The sequence below is a fragment of the Gouania willdenowi genome, chromosome 15 (genome assembly GCF_900634775.1).
Source record: "Gouania willdenowi chromosome 15, fGouWil2.1, whole genome shotgun sequence".
Taxonomy (NCBI): Eukaryota; Metazoa; Chordata; class Actinopteri; order Blenniiformes; family Gobiesocidae; genus Gouania; species Gouania willdenowi.
The window spans coordinates 33016122-33041933 of record NC_041058.1 but is presented as its reverse complement, the minus strand read 5'-3'; the positions used below and the strand labels follow the sequence as shown (position 1 = coordinate 33041933).

General features: G+C 38.4%; 1 protein-coding gene across 3 annotated transcripts in view; it reads right to left on the bottom strand.

The window, feature by feature from the left end:
* LOC114477309 (fibrillin-1) overlaps positions 1-25812 on the bottom strand; it is a 57722-nt gene that overhangs the window by 6162 nt on the left and 25748 nt on the right. For all 3 annotated transcript variants that reach the window (XM_028469575.1, XM_028469576.1, XM_028469577.1), the window contains 16 exons: positions 24390-24981; positions 22023-22172; positions 21726-21943; positions 19883-19967; positions 19508-19798; positions 15950-16186; positions 15724-15876; positions 13192-13370; positions 12123-12315; positions 6917-7036; positions 6697-6816; positions 4811-4831; positions 4637-4698; positions 4350-4542; positions 4147-4275; positions 14-149 (listed from right to left, as the gene is read on the bottom strand). In XM_028469575.1, coding sequence (XP_028325376.1) covers positions 14-149; positions 4147-4275; positions 4350-4542; positions 4637-4698; positions 4811-4831; positions 6697-6816; positions 6917-7036; positions 12123-12315; positions 13192-13370; positions 15724-15876; positions 15950-16186; positions 19508-19798; positions 19883-19967; positions 21726-21943; positions 22023-22172; positions 24390-24981 — 2879 coding nt within the window. The remainder of the gene's footprint in view (positions 1-13; positions 150-4146; positions 4276-4349; positions 4543-4636; positions 4699-4810; positions 4832-6696; positions 6817-6916; positions 7037-12122; positions 12316-13191; positions 13371-15723; positions 15877-15949; positions 16187-19507; positions 19799-19882; positions 19968-21725; positions 21944-22022; positions 22173-24389; positions 24982-25812) is intronic.

The window sequence follows — 25812 nt, the reverse complement described above, 5'->3', positions numbered from 1 at the left end:
GGTTCATACTCACTCTCCCGTCACAGTCTTCTTCCGGCAGCAGAAACAGGCCAGCACACCCAGCAGCAGCAGCAGGAGCAGAGGGATCCCAATGCCCAGAACCAGACCAAGGATGAGCCTCACCGGAGAGCTGCTGGCTTTGCCTCGGTCTGTGACGGCAGGAAAACATCCATCAGGGAAACATCCATCAGGAAAACATCCATCAGGAAAACATCCATCAGGGAAACATCCATCAGGGAAATATCCATCAGGGAAATATCCGTCAGGGAAACATCATTCAATCACTAAATTGAACTTTGGAATATTTTCCCTCCCAAAATAACATCTATAGCCTCAAAACTCATTCTTTTAAATGCAGTTAAAAATCATCTTATCCATTTAAAAGTCCTCCTATAATACATCTAATCACTTCATGCCTTCTCTAACTTTACTCTATGCCACCAAGATTACAATCCACGTGTAATATGTATTAGGGGTGTCCCGATTTGATATCGGATATCGGTCCGATATCAGCCTGAAAAAGACTATCGGACATCGGATTCAAATTTCCAATTTTTTTTTTTTCCCAATTTATTTTTTATTTATTTTATTCAATTGTAGAATACTGTAGATATTATTTTGAAGGTAAAAATGTATGTAACCAGTTAGTAAATAATAAATGGGCCAGCTTTTCTCATCTCTACTGTTGCTGACTATTGTTCTCTGTCAGAGTAACATCACTAGATCAAACATTTTCTAATATTCCACACTACAAGATAAGTAGATAATTATTTTTTTTATTAAAGAAAAGTATGTATGATTCATGCTGATATTGGATCAATATCAGTATCAGCCTATACGCAAGGCTGCAATATCGGTATCATTTTGGAAATGAAAAAGTTGTATCGGGACTTCCCTAATATGTATGTTTGTATTAGTATGTGTATACAGGTATACGTATATGTATGTTTCCATTTTTTTCTTCAATTAATATTTTGTTCAATATTTTCATTTGTCTTTTGATATGAATTTTTGTGAACTTTGTTTATATATTCTTTTCCCTCATATGTCAAACATTTTATTGTGCATTTTGTCTTATGATTTTACAAGTGTTTATTTGTTAGCCTTTGTTTTAAATTGTTTGTGTTTAGTGAAAGGGGTGGAGCTCTTATACAAGTGAAATAAAAACAATAATGAATAAAGAGAAATAAAAAGTAAATGTGCACAAATTAAAAATAAAAGCATTTATAAAAAAGTAATTATACACAAATAAAAAATAATAGAATAAATAAATAGAGTAATAAAAAGTAAATATGCTCAAATTAAAAAAGAAAATGTCACTTTAAACTTTTGCAAATGGGCAACAGTATTTAATCAGTAATGTGATGAATTATTGGAATGTATAATAAACACAGAAGGGACTTTTATGGTCATAAAATTAACTTACTGGCTGATGACGTTATGTTATATATAACAGACCCATCCCATTCTCTTACTTGACAACAACAATTACTTGATCTGTAGGATACTGTCTCAGGATACAAAGTAAATGATGATAAAAGTGAAGTTATACCACTTACAACATTCGATCACTGTGTGTGTCAAGGTCTCACTACATTTAAATGGACTTCAACAAGTGCAAAATATCTTGGCATAATTGTAGATAATAATAACCTAAAACACCTCTATGAGCTGAATTATAACCCACTTATTAAAAAGATTGAGGAAGACCTACAAAAGTGGTCTAGCTTAAATAGAAGAATTAATTGTATCAAAATGAACATCTTGCTGAGGTTGCAGTATTACTTGCCATAATTCTACCACAAGCTTTCTTTAAATGTCTTAACAAAGCTGTAAGACAAATCATATGGAATGGTAAAGTAGTCAGAAGGTCTTTAGAAATATTATCATGGGATTACATGTCAGGAGGGCTTCAATTACCCAATTTCAGAAAATATTATTTTGCAGCTCAAATGCGATTTATTTTGTCTATGTTTGAAGGTGAAACTGTTCCATCCTGGATACATATTGCATTCCATTCTTTGGGAGATGTTGTTTTTTGTGATTTTGTTTATAAGTATGACTTAAAAATCTTGTTTAAAGTAACAGATAATCCAGTTCCATCCCATTTTATTAAATGATGGTGTGACATACATAAATGTATTGGACAAAAAATCGGTCTGTCGCCAAAGTCACCGTTGAAACAAAACCAGCTCATTTCATTGACTGTAAACAACAAGATTCTGGAAGCCTGTTATAAAAATTGAATTCACATCTTGGAGGACTGCTTTGAGAAAGGAACTTTTATGTCTTTTGAACAACTGAAAGGTAAATACAACCTGTCAAACAAAACTTTTTTTGTTATCTTCAATTAAGGTCATTCCTACTCAGCACATTGGGCAAGAATATAGTGTTACCTAATCTCACTGTACTGTAAAAATTGTTGCATAATCGTGAACCATGTAAATTTCTCTCTAAAGTGTATTCTGTGTTGATAAAAGAATGTCCTAAACTTAAACATTTCAATGGAAGGAGACCTTTGGTCCGATTTATGTCAGGACAGCATACCTTCTAAAACTAATTCACAATATACAGTAGTCTTATCTATTATAACTTTCTTCATCAGTTGTACCTGACTCTGGAGAAAATTCACAGGTCTAAACCTGAACTGTCTAATGTATGCTTTCCATGTGCAATAGAAGTCGGGTCATTTTTACAATGTACTTGGTCATGTGTGAAAGTTTTTCATTTTTGGCAGGATTTGTGTAATACTCTATCTACCATGACCAACTATGAACTATGTCTAATTAAAAATGTTGTTAAAATGGAACATCTGAACAAATACCAAACAAAATTTTTTGAAATAGCCCTGGGAGTGGCTAGAAAATGCCTGATTGTCTGATTCGCTGTGCCTTTAACCAAATGGTACACAGAAATGAACAGTTGTGTGCCGTTAGAAAAAATAACATACAGCCTAAGGAAGTCATACAAAACTTTTCTAAAAATGTGGCAACCTTATTTGGACCATGTAGGTATAAATTTGTAAACTAGCTAGCCTTATTGTGTCAAAATTGGAGCATTTGTTTGTTTTTCTTTTTAATTCTTTTTAATTATTATAGGTAGGGGTTGTAGCATTTGTTTTTGTTTGAATTTGTTTGTGTTGTCTTTTTGGAATTTATTATGTATGTAAATTAAAAAATTAATTGCAACAAAAAAAGAAGGGGCATTTAGTCATTTTAAGGCTTTTTTAAAGTATTTCGATCGTTAATGTATTTTAATGTATTGCCTATAACGTGCAGACTAAGGTTGATATAAACGTCATATCCCTGTGTGTCTCCAGGATCTCTGTTGTGAAGTTGTTCTCAGCGCACACAGGGGGGCAGACGTCACCTGCTCAGTAGCTGATCCTCTTTCACGGAGCGTTTAAATGTGCTTCTTTAATTCCAGTTTTCACACGTTCAAAAAGCACAGCTTTGTTTTGCTCCACCTCAGATATGACAATGCCAATTTTCTTCTTGGAAAAGTATCTTCCCTTGTTGGACCCTAGTGGGCGGGGCCTCCGAAACATGAGGGCGTAACAAGTTTATGATGATCAAATTCAGCCGCCGCATTTATCAACACCAGATTGTTTGCACACTGGGATTGATCAGATATGAATGTGTCATAAATCACACGTTGGTCCTGTCGTACGACACAATGTAAACTCAGGTTTCAAACTTAAGGTTGAAGTAAAACTTAAGAACATCTAAAATGGCCCATGTTAAGCTAAATCAATTTTTCAGTGAATTAAACATCATAAAAGTGCTTCCTACACATGCCCAAAGTGTTTTTTCATTGATTCACTCATGAATATACATATGTAAGCCACAAATCAGCCTGTTTGTGTAGAGTTGCTCAGAAAGTGACTTTTCAGAGGCTAAAACTCTGGAAAACCAGCGAGTTTGGGAAAATAAACCTCAACTACTATGCTTTGGGGTTCTTAGAACAAATGGAGGTGGGTGAAAAATAGCATGATGTGGGACCTATAAGTTAAACTTTTACTTAAAGACCAAATCTGATTCCAGGAATTCTGAAACATTTTCGGAGTCCAAGCAAGCTCATAAAAAACACAATTATTGAACAGAGACACTACTGTTTATCTGGTTGAGAGAAAGAGAATAGGCTGACCAATGACACAGGACTGGGATTCTTCCACGTCAGTCGTTCCGTTGCAAACACATCGGTAGCCCCCGTAGGTGTTAGCACAGAGTGCAGGATACACACACTCCACCTCCTTGGCCTTGCATTCATCCAGATCTGTGCGGACAGCAAGTTTTTACATTTGACTCCATGATGCAGTTATGTAGTGTAAAAGAAGAAGGATATTATACCGTCTATTTCTATGGTCCTCATGTCGTAGTGCCGGCTCACTCTGGCCAGGTAGTCTCCGATGTACCAGTGAGGCGTGTCACTGGACACACCGATACGATACTCGTCCATGCCTGGCTTGGAACTCTGTTCGTCACCTTTCTTTGTGATGTTGTAGAATTTATTTGTGAATCCCTTTTTAAGAATGTCGTCGAGCTGTGGAAGGAAATGATCGTCATCATTTCCTGTTTTATCCTTTAATCCCAGATAGATGACCAATGAATGAATGAATGAATGAATGGTCACACACCTGCTTGAGGCCGTTCTGGCCACTATTCTTCCAGCCCACAGACACATTGAACAAATTATAACCTGTCAGCCCAAAACAAGTCACGTGATGATCTTACGATCCATGTGCATGGTAATACTGCCACTGGTTACATAATATTATGTTTGAAACTACTGAGGAAACATGAAAACGTACCTGGAGGGTTTGGTGAGTCACCTGCAGACACACATCAAGATGAACTTCATCTTATAATATTACTGACAAATACAGTTCCGCACATATAGATAGTACAGACAGAATATTCTGTTTACATTATACGTAATATTCTGTTTGGTACAGATAATACAAATAGGCAATTGGGAGCTCGGGGGCCTCACTCTAATGTTGTGCGGCTCCCAAAGTAACTGCAGAAAATGACTTCAAAAACACACAAAATGACTCAAAAATATGCAACAAAAACACGTAAAACCTCAAAATGTCAGTAGAATAAAAAAATACAAAAAAACACTAAACCAAAATAAACAGCCACACAATGACTCTATGGGGGTTTGTTACTAATCTAGATTACCTGTGATCGCTCTAATTTCCAGGATTTAATCAGTGTGTAATGGACTACGAAGCTCGCTAACGTCTTACAGAGCTAAATCACCATGGTAACTTATGCTTAATGACTAGCCTGGTTGAGAGCAGGTTTTGCTGATGGCTAGGATTTTAGCGAGTGATAAAGTCCCGCCTCCTGACCAATCAGTTCTCTTAGAAAGCGAGCTGTCCAATAATAGGTGATGAGTGAACACGTCACTGTGTGGATCTGATGTGACAGCTGACAGGAGTCATATATTAATTCAATGAGTTAAATAATATGACCTTACTCGTCCGCGCATACGGATCGAGACACAGGTTTCAACAGCTGACTCTGTGAATGCAAATCGCCGACTCTGTGAATGTGTAAAAGCGTCATATTATTTATGATATTAATCCATTGAATGGGATATCCCATAATTCAATGGATTAATATCATAAATAATCTTTACTCATTAATAGCAGCTTCCCGCCTGAGTTATTTCACTCCTGTCTTTTCTGTAACAACAGTGTTGTTTTTGGTCTGAATTATGGATTTTAATTATTCATAATTTAAAATTTAAGCAACACCTAACCTGGTCGGGACCAAGTTATGAAGTGGATCAGATCTGAGCGAGTATAAAGGCTCCGCCTCCTGGTGCGTTGCACTAACACTGTTGCTCTTCACTGTCATAACGGTTTTAAATTCCTGATATTTATTTAAGATCATAAGCTGTTCCTCCTCGCTCTGCCAGTTTTCTCTATTGTAGTGATTGGTCAGACTCTGCAATCTCCACCCCTTTCATGTGAACGCGCACGTACCGATGCTGAAAACACTTGGCTATAATTATCGTGTTGGATTTACTGTCATAAGACAGCTTCTTTCTGACAGGGAATGCCTGGTTAGTTGAAGCGAGCTAACAGAGATTAATCCAGGATATAATTATCTAGATTCATAGCATAGGGCCTTAGTGTGCACAAAACAACAACAAATATACACAAAGATGACAAAACCCTTTGTTGTTTCTTGTGTTTATGCTCAGACTGGTCATTATGCAGGGCCATATATGTAATTGTATCCAATCTGAGGGCCAAATCATCAACATTCATGTCAATATTAAGAATACTGACCAATCTGAACATTAACACACAGGAAACAATGAAGAGTTTTTGTATATCTGTGTTTATTTTTGTGTTTGTGGAGTCATTTTGTGTGTTTTTGGAGTTATTCTCTACATTTTTGGTTTCATGTTAAACATTTTTCAGTTATTTTGCACAATTGTTGTCATATTCTGTGTTTTTGAAGCAAATGTGTGTATCCTCTTATCATTGTGTGCATTTACCCATGTCTGATCGAAATCATAGATTCTTCTGATATCAAATATTAAAGAAACACAATGTCTAACGGTATTTCCCTCATATGAATTTGATTTATTTGATCCTTCATCTGTTGTATGAATGACCTTTGACTAGTATCTAGTATCAAAGTTCTCTGATCCAGGGGCTTAATAAGGCATACGTACCACATCCTTTAGTGTCCTTGGTGTCTTGGTAACGACATGAGCAGTCAAAGGAGCCAGGCTTGTTCTTACACTCATACTTAGCATTAGCACACGCCGTTAGCGCCGCACACTCGTCTACGTCTGGTAGAGTCACAAACAGTAATGAGAGAAACATTACAGAGGCAATACTTTGTATGTTAAAGTGACAGAGTGAGTTTAGAAAGCCCTTGTTGGTTGTTACCTGTGCAGGTGGTTCCATTTCCAGTGAAACCAGGCTTACATTGACACGTGTAGTTGTGTTTGGTTCTGAGACACTCTGCGTCTTTGTGGCAGGGGAACGGGAAAGGAGGACTGCACATGTCTGAGACCACAAAGACAGGGAAGATTAAACTCATTAAACTCAATTTAGTACAAATACGCGACCTAAAGTGGACGGGAAAACAAGCCATTTCAACTCTAATGGGCCCCAGGTTTCACTTCCTGGTAAAAATGATACATTCAGGGGCGGATTCACTAAAGGTTTAGGGGTATTAACATGTGCAAACGTCACTCCACGCACTAATAAGGGGTACAAACCCCAGGGATTCAGGACTGCGCATCTTCTGTACACCACAATGTGCCCACAATCCATTTAGCGTGTTTCCCTCTGATTAATATGTAAAGTAGACGGATCTCATAAGGGGTGCAAAAAAATGGGAGGGAGCAATGCAAATAAATGAATGCAGTGGTCGCAATGCAATTCATCAAACCTAGAACTGTTTGCGATGATTGTTTTATGCGTCGAAAATAGTACGACTGACAGCCAGGTGCAAACTCACACACAGAGATCAGCTGCATTAAATGTTTACACAAAACACAGCGGAGATGAAAAAAATGCTTCAGTTAACCTTTCTAGTATAAGAAGCGCTTTAAGTGGCTAAAAAAAAGGTGCCGTACTCTCTTTTGTATGAGTCAAAAAAAAGGAAATTTCCACATGCATGTAGAGCTCAACCCTAAATGAACTCGCTTCTTGATACAAAGGTCGCTCGTTCGAATCCCTGCTGCAAATTCATTTTTTCCCCATTAGGTTGCAACAACAATGTTTGTTGAACTTTACCTCTCCAGCAGTTATCAGACCACGTATACAACAAAAGATCTTTAATATTTAGTATATGAGTTATAGGACAGCTGGATGGAGTCAGACAGACCTTGGTCTGTTAAGGTCAATGAGCACAACCTCCACCCGATAGACGCCCTTCCTCTCCCTGTGCAGCATGATCCCCCAGACCCAAAAGGAAAGAGACCAACTTATGATCAAGATGAGAAGGTTTTTTTATGTTTGTAGAATATAAATAATCCAAATGAGAACACAGTTACATTTCCTTTGCTTAATACATTTCTGTTTAGTTTTTGATTGTCATAAGGAAGTGACCCTCACTCTAACCCTTCCTTCACTCGCAATCTTTACGACAAAGTTGCTGGGACGTGATATTTGAATGAAAACCGACCATATAACGTTTATTAAATATTTGAATAGTACACATTTAAATATGTGATTGTTTTGTGGTGTTTTTAATTGTTAATTAAAAAAAAAAAAAAAAAAAACGGATTAAAACACAATACACAACATTGACAAACAGAAAATAAGATAAACACCAAAATAAATCGGAATTCACTCAAAATATAAACTTCTAATTATTTTTAAAAAGCTGGGTTTCAACCTTTTAAATAGTACATGAACTGCCATAAAATAAGCCGACCGGATGGAGACGTGTTTCCCGCATGTGCGCCGGACCCTGGACTAATAAGCCTTTTCACATTCTCGCTCTGGTTCAGTTCTTCTACATTAGGTCAAAGGTCAAGAGGGATAAGCTCACCATGGCTGACGGTGTAGCAAGCGAGTCTGACAGAGATTTAGATTATTTTACCCGTTGGCGCGTTGATTCCTTGAAAGATTTTTTGCGTAAACGTGGTATTGGTCTTCGAGACAGAAAGACAGAGTTAGCTGCTAAAGCTAATGCTGCACACTGTTGTGGATTTCCCTTGTTGATGTGAAGAGGTTGAAGAATTCTCCTCTGACATCTTCATGATATAAATTCAACATTTATTAATACATGATGAAAAAGTCAGATGCAGACAACATGGCTTGTCCGGAGAGTGCGAGGAAAGTAGCTCTGAAGCTCCTCCGAGTCACAGGTACCTTTATACTTCAGTGATACGTCACCCGACATCTGCTTTTCTTCTTTAACATTAGCTCATACATCAGAGAATAATGGTTCTGCTGTCTTTGCAACAGATTGGAGAAAAACAACCTATCAATCATTCGATTATGGGGACCCTCTATGCCTGGTGCCCCTCAGGTTTAAATGTAAACCAGCTTAAATGTAAAACAGAAGGCACAGAAGACGTGTTCTAGAAACATGAGGATATTACTACAACCAATATTGATACACTGGGCCTCATTCTCTGAAAATATCATGATACACTTACTCAAAAATGAAGGCCTCTCAGGTCTGCTGAGGACATACATGTGTTGAGACTGTTAACCTAAGTATAAACCTCCATCCATCCATCCATCTTCATACCATCTTAATCCCGTTTATCAGGGTCGAGGGGGTTTGCTGGTGCCAATCTCCGGCTCTCATAGGGCGCTGGGCGGGGGTACACCCTGGACAGGGCGCCAGTCCATCACAGGGCAAGTATAAACCTTTTAATATCAAAATGTTAAGGAAATCTCACTTGTCCGACAATAATAATAAAATTTTTTATTTATGAGCGCTTTTCAAAAACTCTAAAACACTTTACAGCTGTTAAAACAGCTCTCATCGGTTTTTAAAAGTGCTTGGATCGGCCGAAATTGGCATCAATGGAAAACTCTGGATACCTCCTCGAGGTTGAATAAGTGTAATATTAAAGGCTGGTGTGCTTTGATAAGCGGCGGAGAAGCTATTTGAAGGAATAAAATAGACGCGCTGGTGAGCGTACCGGAACGCCGAAAGTACGTTCTTGGCACTTGGAGAAGTGCCAGGACGCTCAATTGACATTTTTAGAAGTCCAAGAACGCCATACCGGTGTATTCCAGACCACTTAAAACACTGAGCATAAGGAAAAATTTGAAATAAAACAATAGTCAATATTAACAGCCACTGAATACGAAAATGCAGAGTAAAGCGTGTGTGAGGGAGAGAAAAAGCTGGACACCCGCGGCTGAACGTGTTGTCCAGTGTAGCTGTTGTCCAGAGAGGATACTGTGCACTGAGCTCCATGGATGTCGCTCCGGACGCACCATCCAGGGAGCTCCTGTCTCTTTCTCTCCATGTTTGGCCATCAAACTCTTGTGTCGCGTTGATGGCAGGAGCATCAGGCCAGAATCAGCTGACCAGCTGCGCAATTTAGGCAGCAATGGCACAAAGTTCACAAATGAGAGCGTGCGTGACAAGCGCTCTCAGCAGGTCAGACCTGCTGATCGACTGATTGACAGACTGTGTTGCTGTATTTACTCAGATTAATGGCATCAACAGATCAATAGGATGATTTCTGTCCAAATCTGCCTGTTTCCCATGGACTGATAAGAGCAAAATCACAGGACCTGGTGGAGCACCCACATTAAATTAGGGGGAAAAATATCATTAGGTTTTAAAGTTGTTGTTTTTTGGGGGGATTTTTTCAAACAAACATTTTTATTTGTTTATTTTGCTTTCTACATTATTAAATGTTTGTGCAGCAGACAGAAGTCCAAAAGCCTTCAATTCACCTTCTTCAAATGTCATTTTGTGCTTCTGTGTTCTCAACTCTCTATGGTGAACGAACAAAATCTATTTTTATATATGATTCTTTTGAAATGCGACTAACTAGTCATTTACTATGGTCTACTGCCGGTGGTCATTCATATACATTAATGTATATAAGTCTCTCCTTCGTCTTATAGACCCCTATACAAATGGAAACGATCGCTGACTGCGCCCAGCCAATAGGCTTCAACTTCCTGTTTTTGAGACTGTCAATCAAAGTGAATGCAGAACTGTGCACGGAAACAAGGCCACGCTTCACAACAGCAAACAGGTCAATATGATTTTGGCTCTAACCTGACACATAGACCTATATCAATGCAACCTTGTTATGGTCCGCAACGTGCGTGCAGAGAAGTAGAGGCAAATGGTAAATGGTAAACGGACTTGATTTATATAGAGCTTTATCACCACTGAAACAGTCTCAAAGCGCTTTACATATCAGCTCATTCACCCAATCACTCTCACATTCACACACCAGTGGGACAGGACTGCCATGCAAGGCGCTAGTCAACCACTGGGAACAACTTAGGGTTCAGTGTCTTGCCCAAGGACACTTCGACACATAGTCAGGTACTGGGATCGAACCTCCAACCTCTCGATCAGAAGACGACCCTCCACCACCTGAGCCACGGTCGCTTCTGGTAGACTGGGAGAGGCAGTGGGAGGAAGTGAGGCTGTTTAGGGCGGGACAATGTTCGTGAATTCCCCACAGCAGGTGAAGAAACATCGCCACCAAAGAAATTAGGGAAGCACCAGGTTTACCACCATTTATTTCAGATCTTAGTGAATCTGCCCCAAAGCAGTTCTTTCAACAATTTGAAAAGACTGGCATCACGTGATATAAACATGGGAAAACTGTGAGTCCTGCAAAAATTGTGCAGTTTTATTTTATACTATAGTCAGGGTTTGTGCGTGATTAATCGCTAATTTCAGCCACCAGAGCATCAGCCATGCACCATTTAAGGGAGATTAAAGGTCTAAAAATCAGGCTGAATACTTCACTCCAATAGAAAACAATAGGATGTTTACAGGCAGTGGGGCCGTGTGACATCATCAAATATGTGATTTCAAGATGGAGGAACACAGGTTGTTCTGTAAATTTGTCTAATTTTTAAAAGGCAATTAAATGAATATGGTGCATAATAATGTCTTTTGTTGGCTTAGATCTTCTAATGAGTACATCTGAAAGATTTTAGGGCAGATTGTAAAAAAAAAAAAAAAAAAAAAGAGTGGAGGATCCCTTAAGGTAATTGAAACGTGCTCTCGGTTACAAGGTCGAGGTCGTGGGAAATCTGGACATTTCCATTAATTTGTAAAAAAAAAAAAAATGAAATGAATGCTAAGGACAGGATGTGAAAAGTGTAAAACCAGGTACAAGCAGATGTATGGTCACCCTAATTTTTTGTCATCTTTGTTGTTTTTTTATTGTATCTTATTGTCTTATCTCAACCTTGGATATTTGTTTGCTGCCGTAGTGAGGGTCACTGCCAGGTCACATTTTTCATTGGTGGGAGTCTTGCAACTCTTTAGCTAGCTAGCCAACTAGCTGGCTAACCTAGCAATGCTAAGTAACCAGCTAACTGGCTTTTTGTGGGTGCAGGGTTGGAGCTAATGCTTACCTTGGTAGCCTAGCATGTTAAAGTGAATACTGACCAGTTTAGAAGAACAATTACACACCGTACTCAAAGCATTTGTAGCCCATCTTCCCATTAGAAACAGTGTTTCCAGGACATTCTCCACAGGTGAACTGGTCGGGCTGTGGCTTTGAGTGACACGGCACCCCTCGGTAACAGGGCCTTCCTCGACACACATCCGTTACATTCCCACAAAACCTCCCACTGAATCCTTTGGTGCAGAGGCACCCAACCACCTGATGAGTACACGAGATTTATGAATTCCTGAAAACAGTGAATACATTCATGAAAAATAAAATTGCTTTGTTTTACGTTGTATTTATTCCCAATCCCTGAACGTTGAATAATAATATTAGCCTTTTTCGCTTGTAAAAGAAAGCGAGGTTGGGTCAATTGCATTTGTCTTCAATTATATACATGTTCAATTACAATTTAAATTACAACTATTGTTTTTCCTCTGAAAGTATTTACTATTACGTTCAAAAGTTCAATTAAAATAATCACAATAGCCGAGTCTTTAATGACTAATTCTATAAAACTTTACCTTCCTCTTATGTTAGCTTTCTGTTAGCATCTCTAATGATAATGGGTCGGTTTGACCCACGTCTTAAATCAGCTGTAAAATACATTAAAAAATATTATATTTATCATCCAAATAGTTTCTCATCGTTACCTTGTTAGGCTTCCTTATTCATAAAAATATTGGTGTTAATGTCTTTGGTGTGGGTGCTTGAGCCTTTTTTCTGTCAGTATACCCCTTAATTTAATTTTTAAATATTGAAATGATACTCAAGATTCAGTGACAGGTAGTGGGAAAACTTGATATGAAACATAATACAAATATTATTAACTACGTATGTGTAAGACGTATTACTGTAAAATGGTTCCCCAGGTTTGCGGTTATTAAGATTATAATTGACAGTTTTAATAGAATTTGTATCCCAATTACAATTACAAAGTCAATTATCTGAACTTAATTACAATTCAATTATGGTTACAACAGCAGCAGATTTATTTCAATTACAATTTCAATTGTAATTACGTCATAATTGCAATTAGTTCTCTATTACGCGATTACAATTATAATTGACCCCAACCCCGAAAGAAAGTACCTGGAACTTTCCCTTCAGGTGGTTTTCAGCAACACTGTCATATTGGCATGTGCCGCCATTCAAGCAGTTGCAGACGCGCAGGATGGGCGTGAACACTGAGCTGGTGAGTCTGTCGCTGACCCTGATGGTGAGCTGGACGGGCCGGGTGCTGACGGGCGTCCATGACAGAAAGCCGTCACCTGGAAAACACACAGAGGGCGTCAAATGTCAAAAATAAAATCTGTTTTAATAGCTCTGAACGCCTGTTTGCAAAAGATAAATCAAAGTATGGTTTGTCTGGAATGTTAGTAAATAGTACATTTTAATTTTAGAAGGTTTTTGTGATTCTCAAAGCATGAATTGTTGTCCTTTTGGGGGCTATGGAGGTACTGCTGGGGGCGTGGTCAAATGCAACCACATCACAGACACCATTTATCATGTTGATGCTAAATCCAACAACACACTCGGGGGTGTCAAACTCATTTTAGTTCAGGGACCAATCTCACGAGGGCCACAGATTTTATGCAGGAAATGTCCATACAAGTGCCCTAGTTTGCACTTGTATGTACATTTCCTAGATTTGTGATCAATTTCTATTTAATTAAGGAAAATCTTATGTAATAATTTAAAGAAAATTAAAATATTTTCTAAGAATTTTTAGTTTTTTTGAACAGTTAAACAATAAAAATGACTTCCATTGTGTAATATTATACACTATCCAAACAAAAAATGTCAAATACCAGTCCCTGCAGGATTCAGTTCACTTACATTTCCTTTATTTTGTGACCAACTCTTATTTAACTTGGTGAAGTTTTGTGGAATAATTTGAGAAAAATCATAGGATTTTGGAAAAATTGAGAGTTCTGTTAATAATGTCAGACTAAAAATGAGTGATTGTGTGATATAAACATTGGGAAAACTGTGAGCCCTGCAAATATTGTGTTTTCATTGGATTTGTTTACTTGGAGGGACTGAAATTCTACAACTGAATTATTTGGTGATTTACACAATTATTCATGTTTTTTCTGTCACTTTTACTTTCTCTTGCGGGCCACACTGGATGTTCTGATGGGCTGGATTTGGCCCCTGGGCCTTAAGTTTGCCACATGTGCTTTAAACAGTGCATCCAGGAAACATCTTCCATTAATATCTCCATCTTAACATTATATTTTGCAATTTAATGTTGATTTTTGTTAGCTTTTCAGAGAATGACCAGGATTGTGACGCACAGAGTTATCGACACCTTCACCTTCACTGCAGGGCTGACAACGCCTACAGAGTTAGAATATCATCATCATCATCATCATCATCATCATCATCATCATCATCATCATTAGACCAGTGGTTCTCAAACCTTTTTGGGTGTTCCCAAATTTAAACCAAGGTGAACTTTCAAGCCCCACCTGCACCCTTTACCCACCAAATAACACATTTTCAAATGTATTGAAACAACAGATAACCTCATATTTCATAATCAATGAAAAATCAAAAACTAGACTAAGCTAATCACCTGTATATAAAAACAAAACATTGTTCCATAAAGCTTAAAAAAATAAAAAAGGAAATATTTTTTTAAAGAAAGTTATTAAAAGTTTGTTTATTGTTACATTTCACTTCACAATCATTATTTTCTAACTTTAGTTCCCCGTTACTTTTTGTTAGCGCTCCATCTCTAATGTAGTCTAATTTATCCTTCTTTTTTTAGGCTTCTCATTGGATATGATGACATATAATATTTTACAACTGATTTACGACATGGGTCAAACTGACCCTTTATCATTAGAGATGCTAACAGAAAGCTAGCACAGGAGGACGGTCACATTTTATAGGGTTATTTATTATTAAAGGCTCAGTCATTGTGATTAATTGTAATTGAACTTTAGTTATTGAGAACGTAATTGTAATTGACTTTCAGTGGAAAAAAAAAAAATTGTAATTTTAATTGTAATTGGAATAAATGCTGGTCACCGTAATCATAATTGAGTTGTAACTGAACATTGACATTTAAACTTGTAATTGGAATTGGAAAATGTAATTGCCCTGTACCCTATAATGGGGGCGTGGGGTTCTAGTGGATGACAACAATATGACTCAAACATTGTATTATGAGAATACTTTTATTCATTTATAAATATAAAATATATATTTATATATCGTCATCAGCACTTTTAAAAGCTTGTTGTTTGATACAGTTTTTACTTTTCTAATTGAGTTTGTAAATCATTCCAAAATATTAGAATAAACACAGATATAAAACACAGGGGGAGGATTTAGTGACATACTTCATTGGATCCAAGGTTATTACGTTTTGCAGTGGATTTGCTGAATAAATATAAAGATGTAAAATCCATAAAACACTACAAAGAAAAGAGAGGCTCAATGTCTATTTTTTTTTAATAAATTATATTTAAAAAGATAAACTTTTTCTAACCTGATCTACCATGCGGTCATCAGACACATACTGCTCCAAGTACAAAGTGACCAGAAACAATTACAAAGCACAGATTTGATGTAGAAAAGCCCTTTACGTGAGTTGGATCAGTAGTATCTCACCAGTGCCGATAGAAGTTTGTGGAGGTCGAGGCAGGAGAAGCGAGAAAATGATTGGATCCCCGTTTGGATCCTCTGCAATGATCTGAGTGTTGGTGCGAGAGTTGACCTTCCCATAAATCACTGTGGGTTCTCTCACTATAGGAGGCATATTACCTGTCACAGACACCAAATGTCAGTTAGACAAAGTCATTTGTTAAGAATAAAAACATTTCTCTGAGTGGTTCACCATAAATCTGCTCCAGTTGTTTGAATCTAACCATGTCAGCCCGTGTCTTCTGGCCCAGGTCAGGTATCCCAGACACTAACGTGTCATGGATGCACTGAATGTAGCTTTTACAAGACAACATGAGTTCCTCCAACTCATCAGGACTAATACTGTCAAGCAGGCTCTCAGTAGAGACTGACTGGAGTTTTTCCCCTGGAGGTAAAGACAACAACAAGCTCTCTGGATTCGGGACCGTCCCTGGAAGGACAAACACATGCAAAGAAAATGCATCAGATTAGGGCGTGTCTACAGAAAACCACAAACACTGGCATTCATTCAACAGGTAGGAAGTCTCAGGATAGGGACAGAAAACTGTGTGACTCACTTTCCTTTTGTCAAATATTGGATAAAGTAGATGAAAACTACAAGAATTAATTCAGTGTTTTCAAAAAAGTAGACGTACAAAATCATTCCAAAAATACACAAAACAGCAAGAAATAAACAAGATTACTCAAAAAAGTCACACTACATTTTTTAAAAATTGCACAAAAAGACAACAAAAATATACAAATTCACTTTAAAAACACAAAAGACGACTAAAAATATACAGATAAATAACAGAAAAAAAAAAACTTGAACAAAATTAACTTTGAAACACAAAACAACGGAAATATGCATGACTTGAAAAAACACATAAAATGACCTAATGAAGGCACATAAAAAGTCCAACAACACACAGAACAAACACAAAATGAGAGAAAATATATAAAATCACACAGGAAAATATACAAAACAACAAAAACAGACCTTTATTGTTCCCTGTGTTAATCTTCAGATTGGTCTTTATTCTAAATGCAGAGGTGATATTCTGATATTGTGGCCTTTGATAAAAAAAAAAAAAAAAAGAAATTTTTGCTGCCATTGCTGTGATAAAAGCAGAGGTGACAAGTACAAATACTTTTTGGCGACTTTTTACTTTTACCACTTACTTTTTTAAACAAATATATGTACTTTCTACTGCTTACATTTTAAAAATGAGCTTGTTACTTTTAAGACATTGTCACTCAAACTAAACACGCCACTACCTGCTTCCACTGCTTGTGAAAGGCTTTTTAGCTCATAGCAGGAGTCATTTTTAGACCAAAAAGGCCTCTCTACAGGCTAAATGAATAAGATTTTTCCTGTTACGCAGGTCCCTTAGTTTTATGGTTAACATTTTCAAGTTTTTTTTAAATGTTAAACTCAAAGCTGCTCTGGGTTTAATTGAGCATTTGCATTTTTTCTTGTCACATTTCATTTACAAATTGTAGTTATTATTAGTGATACATTTTCCAGAAAGGAAACAGATTTATTCCATGTAAATTTGACAAGTTCTTAAAAAAAGTAAAATATATGGAATTTACTGATTTAAAAACCCTGTCTTATTATTGAAGGGACATTTGTTTTTCTTTGAACTTTTTACTTAAGTACATTTAGCAGCATGTACTATTTTACCTTTATTCAAGTAAGGGAGCAACTTCAATACTTTTACTTTTACCACTAATTTTTTATTCAAGTATCTATACTTTTACTTAAGACGTGTAGTTTTGCCACAATAGTTCAAGCAAGATTCCTTTTGTCTTCCTTTTGAACAGTATGTTAAAGAGTAATTAAACAGCTGCTTTCTCACACACGCGCGCCCACGCACACACACACACACACACACACACACACGCACACACGCACACACACACACACACACGCGCACACACACACACGCGCACACACACGCACACACACACACACACACACACACTATCACAATGTGAAGCTCACACCCACAGCCTTACAGACAACACTCAGGGGCAAACAGCTCTACTCTCCCAACACCTCGCACACATAGCCGTAAGACGTTCACACCGGATTCGTCACGAATTGTCCATACGTCCAGATTACATACAAAGTCAATAGATAGATGCGTCCCAAATGCTAAATCTTTCCTGTGTGGTGGTCATGTCAGGTGTGTTGGCCTTGCAAGCGCACTCCCGATTTTCCGCATACCCGCACATTCGCAAGAGTTGAAAATATTGAACTCCAGCGACTGTTTCGCACGACGAAAGCCAATCAGCGTGTTTTTTGACGATGACTTCACAGACACCGGTCTGTTCACCCATTCAACCATGGAGTAAAAGCTGTGTGTGACCACCTGGAGCTGTATGACACGGCCTTTATAACCAGGACCAGACTAGGAAGGATTAGGCGTGAAGGAGAATCAGTGAGGAGATGGTAGTAGCACTGAGCTAGGATAGCATTAGCCGCTAATCACACTGGCATTTTTCACTGATGGTTTATGTTTATGAGAGGAGAAAAAGGAGCGCAGCTCCCCGCTTCAACAGGCAGTGAAACTCACAGAGTTGGATATGTCGCTGGTGGGCGGGGCTTCGCTTCAGACGTGCGTATGAAGCGAATAGTGACATTTTTTAATCTTGCGGACCCTGCGGTACGTTTCATACGGCAGATGCGTCCGGTGCAGCAGAAGACACATTCCGTGTGAACGCAGCATTAGACGTACACATACGTCTGTGCACACGCAGGGACAGACAGGAATACACACATAGCACAGATGTGTCTGTAAATACACACATAGCACAGATGTGTCTGTAAATACACACATAGCACAGATGTGTCTGTAAATACACACATAGCGTAGATGTGTCTGTAAATACACACATAGTTTGATGAACCCTCTGATTAGACAAGAATCTGATCTTTATAGATGCTCAGAGTCAAAAACATCACCGTTGCAGCAGCTGTTTCACAAAGAACACAGTGGACTTCCTCATTGGCTGTCAATCAATGCTCACTGAGGGCTGTGATTGGAGGAAACCCTCCTCCCTCCTCTCAGCTTTATAGAAGGGGAGGGGCCAACAGTGAAAGTTGATGCAAGAATTTGTTTCAGCCAATAGAAAAATTCAGTTGTAATAGCAGCGTTCAACCCTTAGAGGCCAGTAACTCAGACATTTTACAACTACAGTAAATACGCTAAATTAAAATACTTTTACTAAAATGTGAAGAGTGGGACTAGGATTAATAAACAGCACTACTTAATAAACAAATACATATGTATTCAGGAGAAAAAAGTGGGTTTGGGGATTAGTTACGTCAACTGCCATTCTTCATCAGATGGATGTGCTGACGTCCAGCTGCTGTTTCATGAGCTTCTGACTGGTTGAAATTTCAGGAAAGGTTTTCAAACTTTGTCCGCGGTTCAGGCTCCAGCTCTGAATCCCATTCCACGTCTATCTCGTGCAGCTCGTTTTACAACATCATTGATTAAGTGGCCGACGCAAATAGGTTTGGTTCATATTTACATTTGGGCTTCTGGGAAATGCATCACGTTGCCACATTGAGAGTGAATAAACCCCCGAAACAGAGAAGTAACATTATGTAATCCATTGATTTCAACATTGTACCTGTAATCCGACTATTACCAACTATTTAAACTGTAACAGATTACAGTTACTCATAATTTACAATCTATTTACTTAAGGCCATTACATATAGTCTGTTACCGTTACAGTAACATTAATTAAAACTCACAAGATAAACCAAACTGGTGAAGTATCTCCTCTGCAGGTGGATTGAGGTTCCCTGAAACCAGGATCTTGCCGTTGGACATGAGGAAGTCATCGGAGCGGTTGGAGTTCCACAGACCCATGAGCCCAACAGTGCGGTTGTAGAACATCTGAGGAACCTCCACTATGGCCGCCAGCCGAGCGTAGCCTTCATCTCTCCAAACCACGACATGGAGACCCCTGGCGTAGACCGCAGCACAGCGACTCTTGGAGATACAGCGCACAGCAATGTCTCTCTCACCCCTGTACACAACAGCTGAGGCACCATGGGGACATATCACACACTATGAATGAATGAATGAATGACTCGACTAAAACTACATCACGTTAAACATTTTACCGTCATCAACGTTACTGAAAGGAACCTCAACATCATCCACGAAGATTTGTAACCCAGAATGTTCCTCTGAGCATCTCCATTCAATCTGGTTAATGAGAGAATTAATATTATTATTATTATGATGATGAGAGTATGTATTTAACGACCACGGCTTAATTTTCAGATTCAGGTAAAATAATTGAGGGACCAGAAGAGAATCGGTCAATTACGAGTTGTTATTTTTTTATTTTCGCCAATGAGAGATTTTTAAATTTTTTAATTGATCCAGGGTCAGTATATTGATCTGGATCAAATCCAAAATTTTATGGAATCTTCCATTGCCTATTGTCTGTATTTGGTTGAAATGTTGTAATCCTGCTAACAGACAAATAAACAAACACTCATGAAAACATTATCTCATGCAAAACAACAAAAATACATAAAAGAACTCCAAAAACACAAAAAGAACAACACAAATACACAATAAGACCAGAAAAACACACAAGCCATCTACAAATATACACATTAATAACAAAAAATATTTAAAATGGCAGCAGACATACACAAAAGGCCTATACAACAAAGCTAGATAATTATATTCTGGATTTATCTCCGTTAGCTTCACATAACCAAACATTTTCAGTCAGACAGAAGCTGTCCTATGAATCTAGATTACAACATGCTAAATTGAATGTGTTGATTCCAGCCTGGCTACGTGCACGCCCTAGTGACAGAGGAGGAGATTACAGCGTCAGACCAATCACAATCACTGAAAAACTGCAGAACTATTTACGTCACAATTGAGGAATAATTTATTAAACATGAAAAATTTAAATCCATAATTCAGACCAAAAACAACACTGTTGCTGCAGTAAAAGCAGAAAGTAATTAATGCATGAAATGATGAGTGTTAATGTTTAAATTAGTGAGATTATTAACGGAGAATTAACAGACACTCTAGTCAGTTTCACTTTCTCTTTTAACTTGTTTGTGTCTCTGATGCTGCGTTCATACAGATCAGTTTACATCATAAGGTGAAATATATTTATATTTATATTATCTTACAGGACTTTGCATCACCTCAGAATACATTAATAAATTAATTAATTAATTTTTCGGTCTGAAAGCATCCGATGCACGCAGGCTTTATCAACTGACTTATTATAATTATTTTACTTTATCAGTCCATTAGATATAAATCTATATATTTACTATAGGATGTCATGGGTAAATGAAAGGATTGATCCATGTCTAAATATTCTCTGTCCTGTCAGCGTCACACCAGATCCACACAGAGACGTGTTCACAATGATACTCCTTTTATTGGACAGCTCATTTTCTAAGAGATCTCATTGGTCAGGAGGCGGAACTTAAGTACTCACTCAGATTTGACCCAGAGCAAAACCTGGTCCCGACCAGGTTAGTCATTCAGCCGAAGTTACCATGGTGATTTAGCTCTGTAAGATGTTAGCCATCTTTGTAGCCCAACACACACCGATTAAATCCCGAAAGTTAGTGCAATAAAAGGAACTCTAGCTTTGTAGTACAGACCCAAAATGACTCCAAACACACAAAATAACAACTAAAACAAACAAAAAAACTCCAAAAAACCCACAAAACAAGAATACGCAAAACGACTCTAAAAACACACAGAGCAACAACAAAAATACACAAAAGGAGTAAAATAACAACAAACAACAAGAAAAATGGACAAACCCTGTGCAGTATTATTGCTCAGATTGGTCACTATTAAATGCTGTCATGAATGCTGATAATGTGTCCGTTTTGTGGCCCTCTCTGTGTTACAGTGTCCCCATCTCTGTCCTAGGAGATAACTTCAATTCGGGCTCCTTAGCATCCTGACCTTGCCAATTCCTTGGTGGAAGGCAGCCATGCGCACCACCACTGGGACCTCGATGATCCCCCCTGTGTCTACATGAAGCCTGTCAGTCTGCCCTTGCAGGGTGAAGATATTAGAGCCAGTGGAGGACGACAGGCGCACAATCACAAACTTGCCCAGAGCCTTGAAGGAGTACTGGGTCCTATCGAAAGTGATGAAGTGAAGGCTGCCAAACACCATCGCTGCAAGGGCAACAGTAACTAAGGTTACACACTCTGTCAGCACGTAGGAGTGAAGGATGTGGGTTTTATGTTTCCTCACCTACACCGTTAGAGGCTTTAGACGTCCGAGTGGTGCCGGTCGGGCTCCTCCAGCTGTATCCTTGGCAACGGTCCAGGGGCCTCTTACCCAGGTAAAGGTGACACAGAGGAGACTCCATGCAGCACCACTGGAAGGGCAGGAGGTCTCCATCTGCACACACAACATAGATAAAGGCAACTTCTTTATGTGTGAGTGTGAGAGTAAACCAACTTACACAGACATGAGCAACTAGCAGCACACAAAATGACTACACAAAAGGACCCCAAGACACACAAAATGACTGAGGAACAGATAAAATGACAAAAAGAAGACAAAATTACTACAAAACACATAAAAAGACTCTAAGGAATAGACAAAATGAAAGAATTACACACAAAATGAAAGAATTACACACAAAATGAAAGAATTACACACAAAAAGGCAGAAAAATTAATAAAATTACTACAAAATATCCAAAATGACTCTAAGGAAGAGACAAAATGACAGAAAAACACATACAATTACTACAAAATGTATCTGAGGAACAGACAAAATGATCCAAAAAACCCACAAAACAACTCCAAAAACATACAAAAAGACTTGAAAAAACATGTAAAATATTAAAAAATAAATAAATAAAACAATAAAACAGGACAACAAAAACAAAGAAAATGTCTTCAAAAGTACACTTTGCCTGTATTAATGCTCTGATTGATCATTATTCTAAAGCTTGATCATGTGACCCACAGATCAGATACAATCACATTTTCATGGCCCTGCTGTGAAAAAGTTGCCCACCTTTGCTCTAGCATGTTATTTAACCATAAACACACTCAGTGTTTACTCTATTGTTGTTAGATTATATCAGTGACGTGCAGTCAGGGTAGGCGAGGTAGGCAGTGCCTACCCAGGGGTGAATTGATATTTTGATTATTTGTTTTAATTATAACATAATTATGATTTTTTTATTTTTAAATTTCCAATAGCCTACAATACCTATAAGTTTTAAAGTGTCAGTATTTTGTGCTTTTCATAGCCCAAATTACTAAACATCGCTATTTCCTAATCTCTGTAAGGCAGGAGGAGGCCACACCCCTTCTGAAAAGCACACGTTGCTGCTCTGCCTCTGTTTTCATAGTGTGTTTTTATGTGTTTGCACATGCACAATCAGTTCCCCAAGATGAAAACCACTTATGTAAAAAGGCAGCTCTCTACGCTGCTTTTGGACGTAACCGTGCTATGCTAAATGCTACACGTAAGTTTACAGTGCATTAGTGAATTGATAACAAGTGACCACTGCTACGTTCTCTAGCTAGTGGGCGGGATAACACTACAGTCAGGATGACAGTGCTAGAGACAATAGAGAAACTTTTTTTTGAGGAAAAACGACAGCTTTTAAAAGATGGGAGACCAACACCTGAGTTACCAGAGCTTCAGCAAAGGAAAGGTCAGAACATTGTTGGTATTTTCTACAGTGAATGGAACAAAAGGAAGGATTGACTTTGTGGATGCTCCTCACTGAGGCTGTTCTGAGTTGTTGTTGTTGTCATTTTCTCCATGTTTCTGTGTTTCCAACACAAACAACAGATGTGCTGCCATGTCATGAGATATATGTTGTTGGGAGAGTATGGAGGCTATATTAAATAATTGTTTCTTTAATGGTGTTTATGATGTTGATTTTGTTAGATGGCTAAACACTTGTTCATGTGGATCTTGTTGGGTTTTTCTTTCTTTTTATGAATTTTATATTTTGAAGTGCATTGAGATGACTTTGTTGTAAATTGCGCTATAAAAATAAAGTTGAATTTAATTTAATTAACACTTGCCAGCAGAAACATATAAAATTTTCAAGAAACAAAAAAGTGTCAAATTTTTTGGAAAAGGCCAAAATGGCCAAAGAAATAAGGTAAAAAGGGGTTAAAAAGTTTCCCCCCTTTTAAGGTTTTTCTTTAGGAATAATAATTAAAATTAAGATACAAGGAGCCACATGTTGAGTATCACTGACCTAATAACTGATTTATCATGATTTTAGAAAATTAATGTAATAAACTAAATTAGGGGTTGATGGTTGTCCTACCCTTAAAACACCCACCATTTGATTCCTCAGTCCTTTGTTTAGTTCGGCTTTTGGTGAGTTTTCCTGACTTTACTTTATTGTTCATTGTGTGAACATCAGCCTCTCAAAGGACTCACAAAATTCAATGTGTGTTCTGATTCAGAGCAAAGATTTGATTCTCTGAGCAACAAAGCCCGACTTCCAGTGATTAGTCCAATGTTTTTAGAGTTTACACCTCTTGACCTTTGACCTCACACAAGATCAGGACAAGAACAAGATTTCAGAGGCTTATACTGTATTATTAGATTGTTACGGTAAGAATGACTCCTTACTGATGTGGTTGGTAATGTTGTGTGCAGTGAAGTAGCGCTCGCTGAACCCAGCCAATAAGGGATCATCTGGTTCATAGACACACCTCTTCCCTGAGCCAAACCTGCCAAACAAGAGAGAGTGGAACACGTGGCCTGATGCGCTGCCCCATCGCTGACCCCTCAGCCTCTTCACCGTGGAACCAGGGTCAGCTGAGTCCTGCATGAAGGACGGATCCTCCAGCGCCTGAGTGCGGGTGCAGGGACAGGAAGCCAGCTCCTTCGTCCACTCCCAGGGCTCGGCTTCCTGCATCGCCCACACCTGGCACCTGATCTGTGGATCTGTTTCCAACTCTGCTAGTCCTGTGAGATTATACACCAGCTGTCCTGGTTTTCCCAGGGTTCCCTGCACCTGCTGAGGCCTGTATCTGCCCCCTAGTCCATAAAGGTTCTCTGGAGGTATGGTGGGCTTTTTGAAGGAGTGTTGTCCATTAGTGTAGCCAATCAGAGCGTTGTGGTGCTCTCTGTGACCTGGACCCCAATTCATGTCTCCGTATCGCAGGAGGGCGAAGGAGCGCACTCCGTCTGTGGTCAGCACGCACTGGAACGTGTTGGTCTGGGAAGGAAAGGTCACAACCAGGGTTGGGGTCAATTACATTTTTCAACTGCAATTATCTCTTCAATTATCCATCTTCGATTAAAAATTAATTACGATTATGGTGAGCTGAATTTTTTCCAATTACAATGAAATTACAAATATTATTTTTCCCCTGAAGGTCAATTACAATTATGTTCTCAATTACTAAAGTTTAATTACAATTAAAAACAATTACTGTGCCTTTAATAAATAATCCCATAAAACATAACTTTCCTCTTGTGTTAGCTTTCTGTTAGCATCTCTTATGACAACAGGTCAATTTTGAACCGTGTCTTAAAGCTGCAGTATGTAGAATCATGAGACGCTCTACGCTGCCCCCTTACCTCCTGAACGAAACTTACTGGTCTTCTTGTGAACGCTTCCGTGCACACGCACACTGTGAAACTCTGACTTTTTTCTCAATAGAGACTAGTAACAAATGTAGGGACTTTATTTTGTCTTATTGTAGAGTTTTCTGATGTTTTAGAGAAATGAAAGCATGTATCACTCGCTGCTGTGAGGACAGTAAGAGGCTCACAGCCAGCAGCCACTCCCACTAATCAGAGCAGACAGACACTCCACATCCACGCTGCAAATGAACGGAGTCTGTTCTCTCCACCTTGGTTAAGGTTTCTCTTAGGTTTACAAGTACTTATCCCATCTGTTCTCACTCTCTCTGACTCGGTATGTGGGGCAGACTGCACATACCGAGTCAGAGGAACCCCCGCGAAGTCTATTCCTCCTGAATATGTTTGTGCCTTTATTCTGTTGCTTCTCCACCTCGGTCTTCCTTATTGCTCTTGCTTTGCC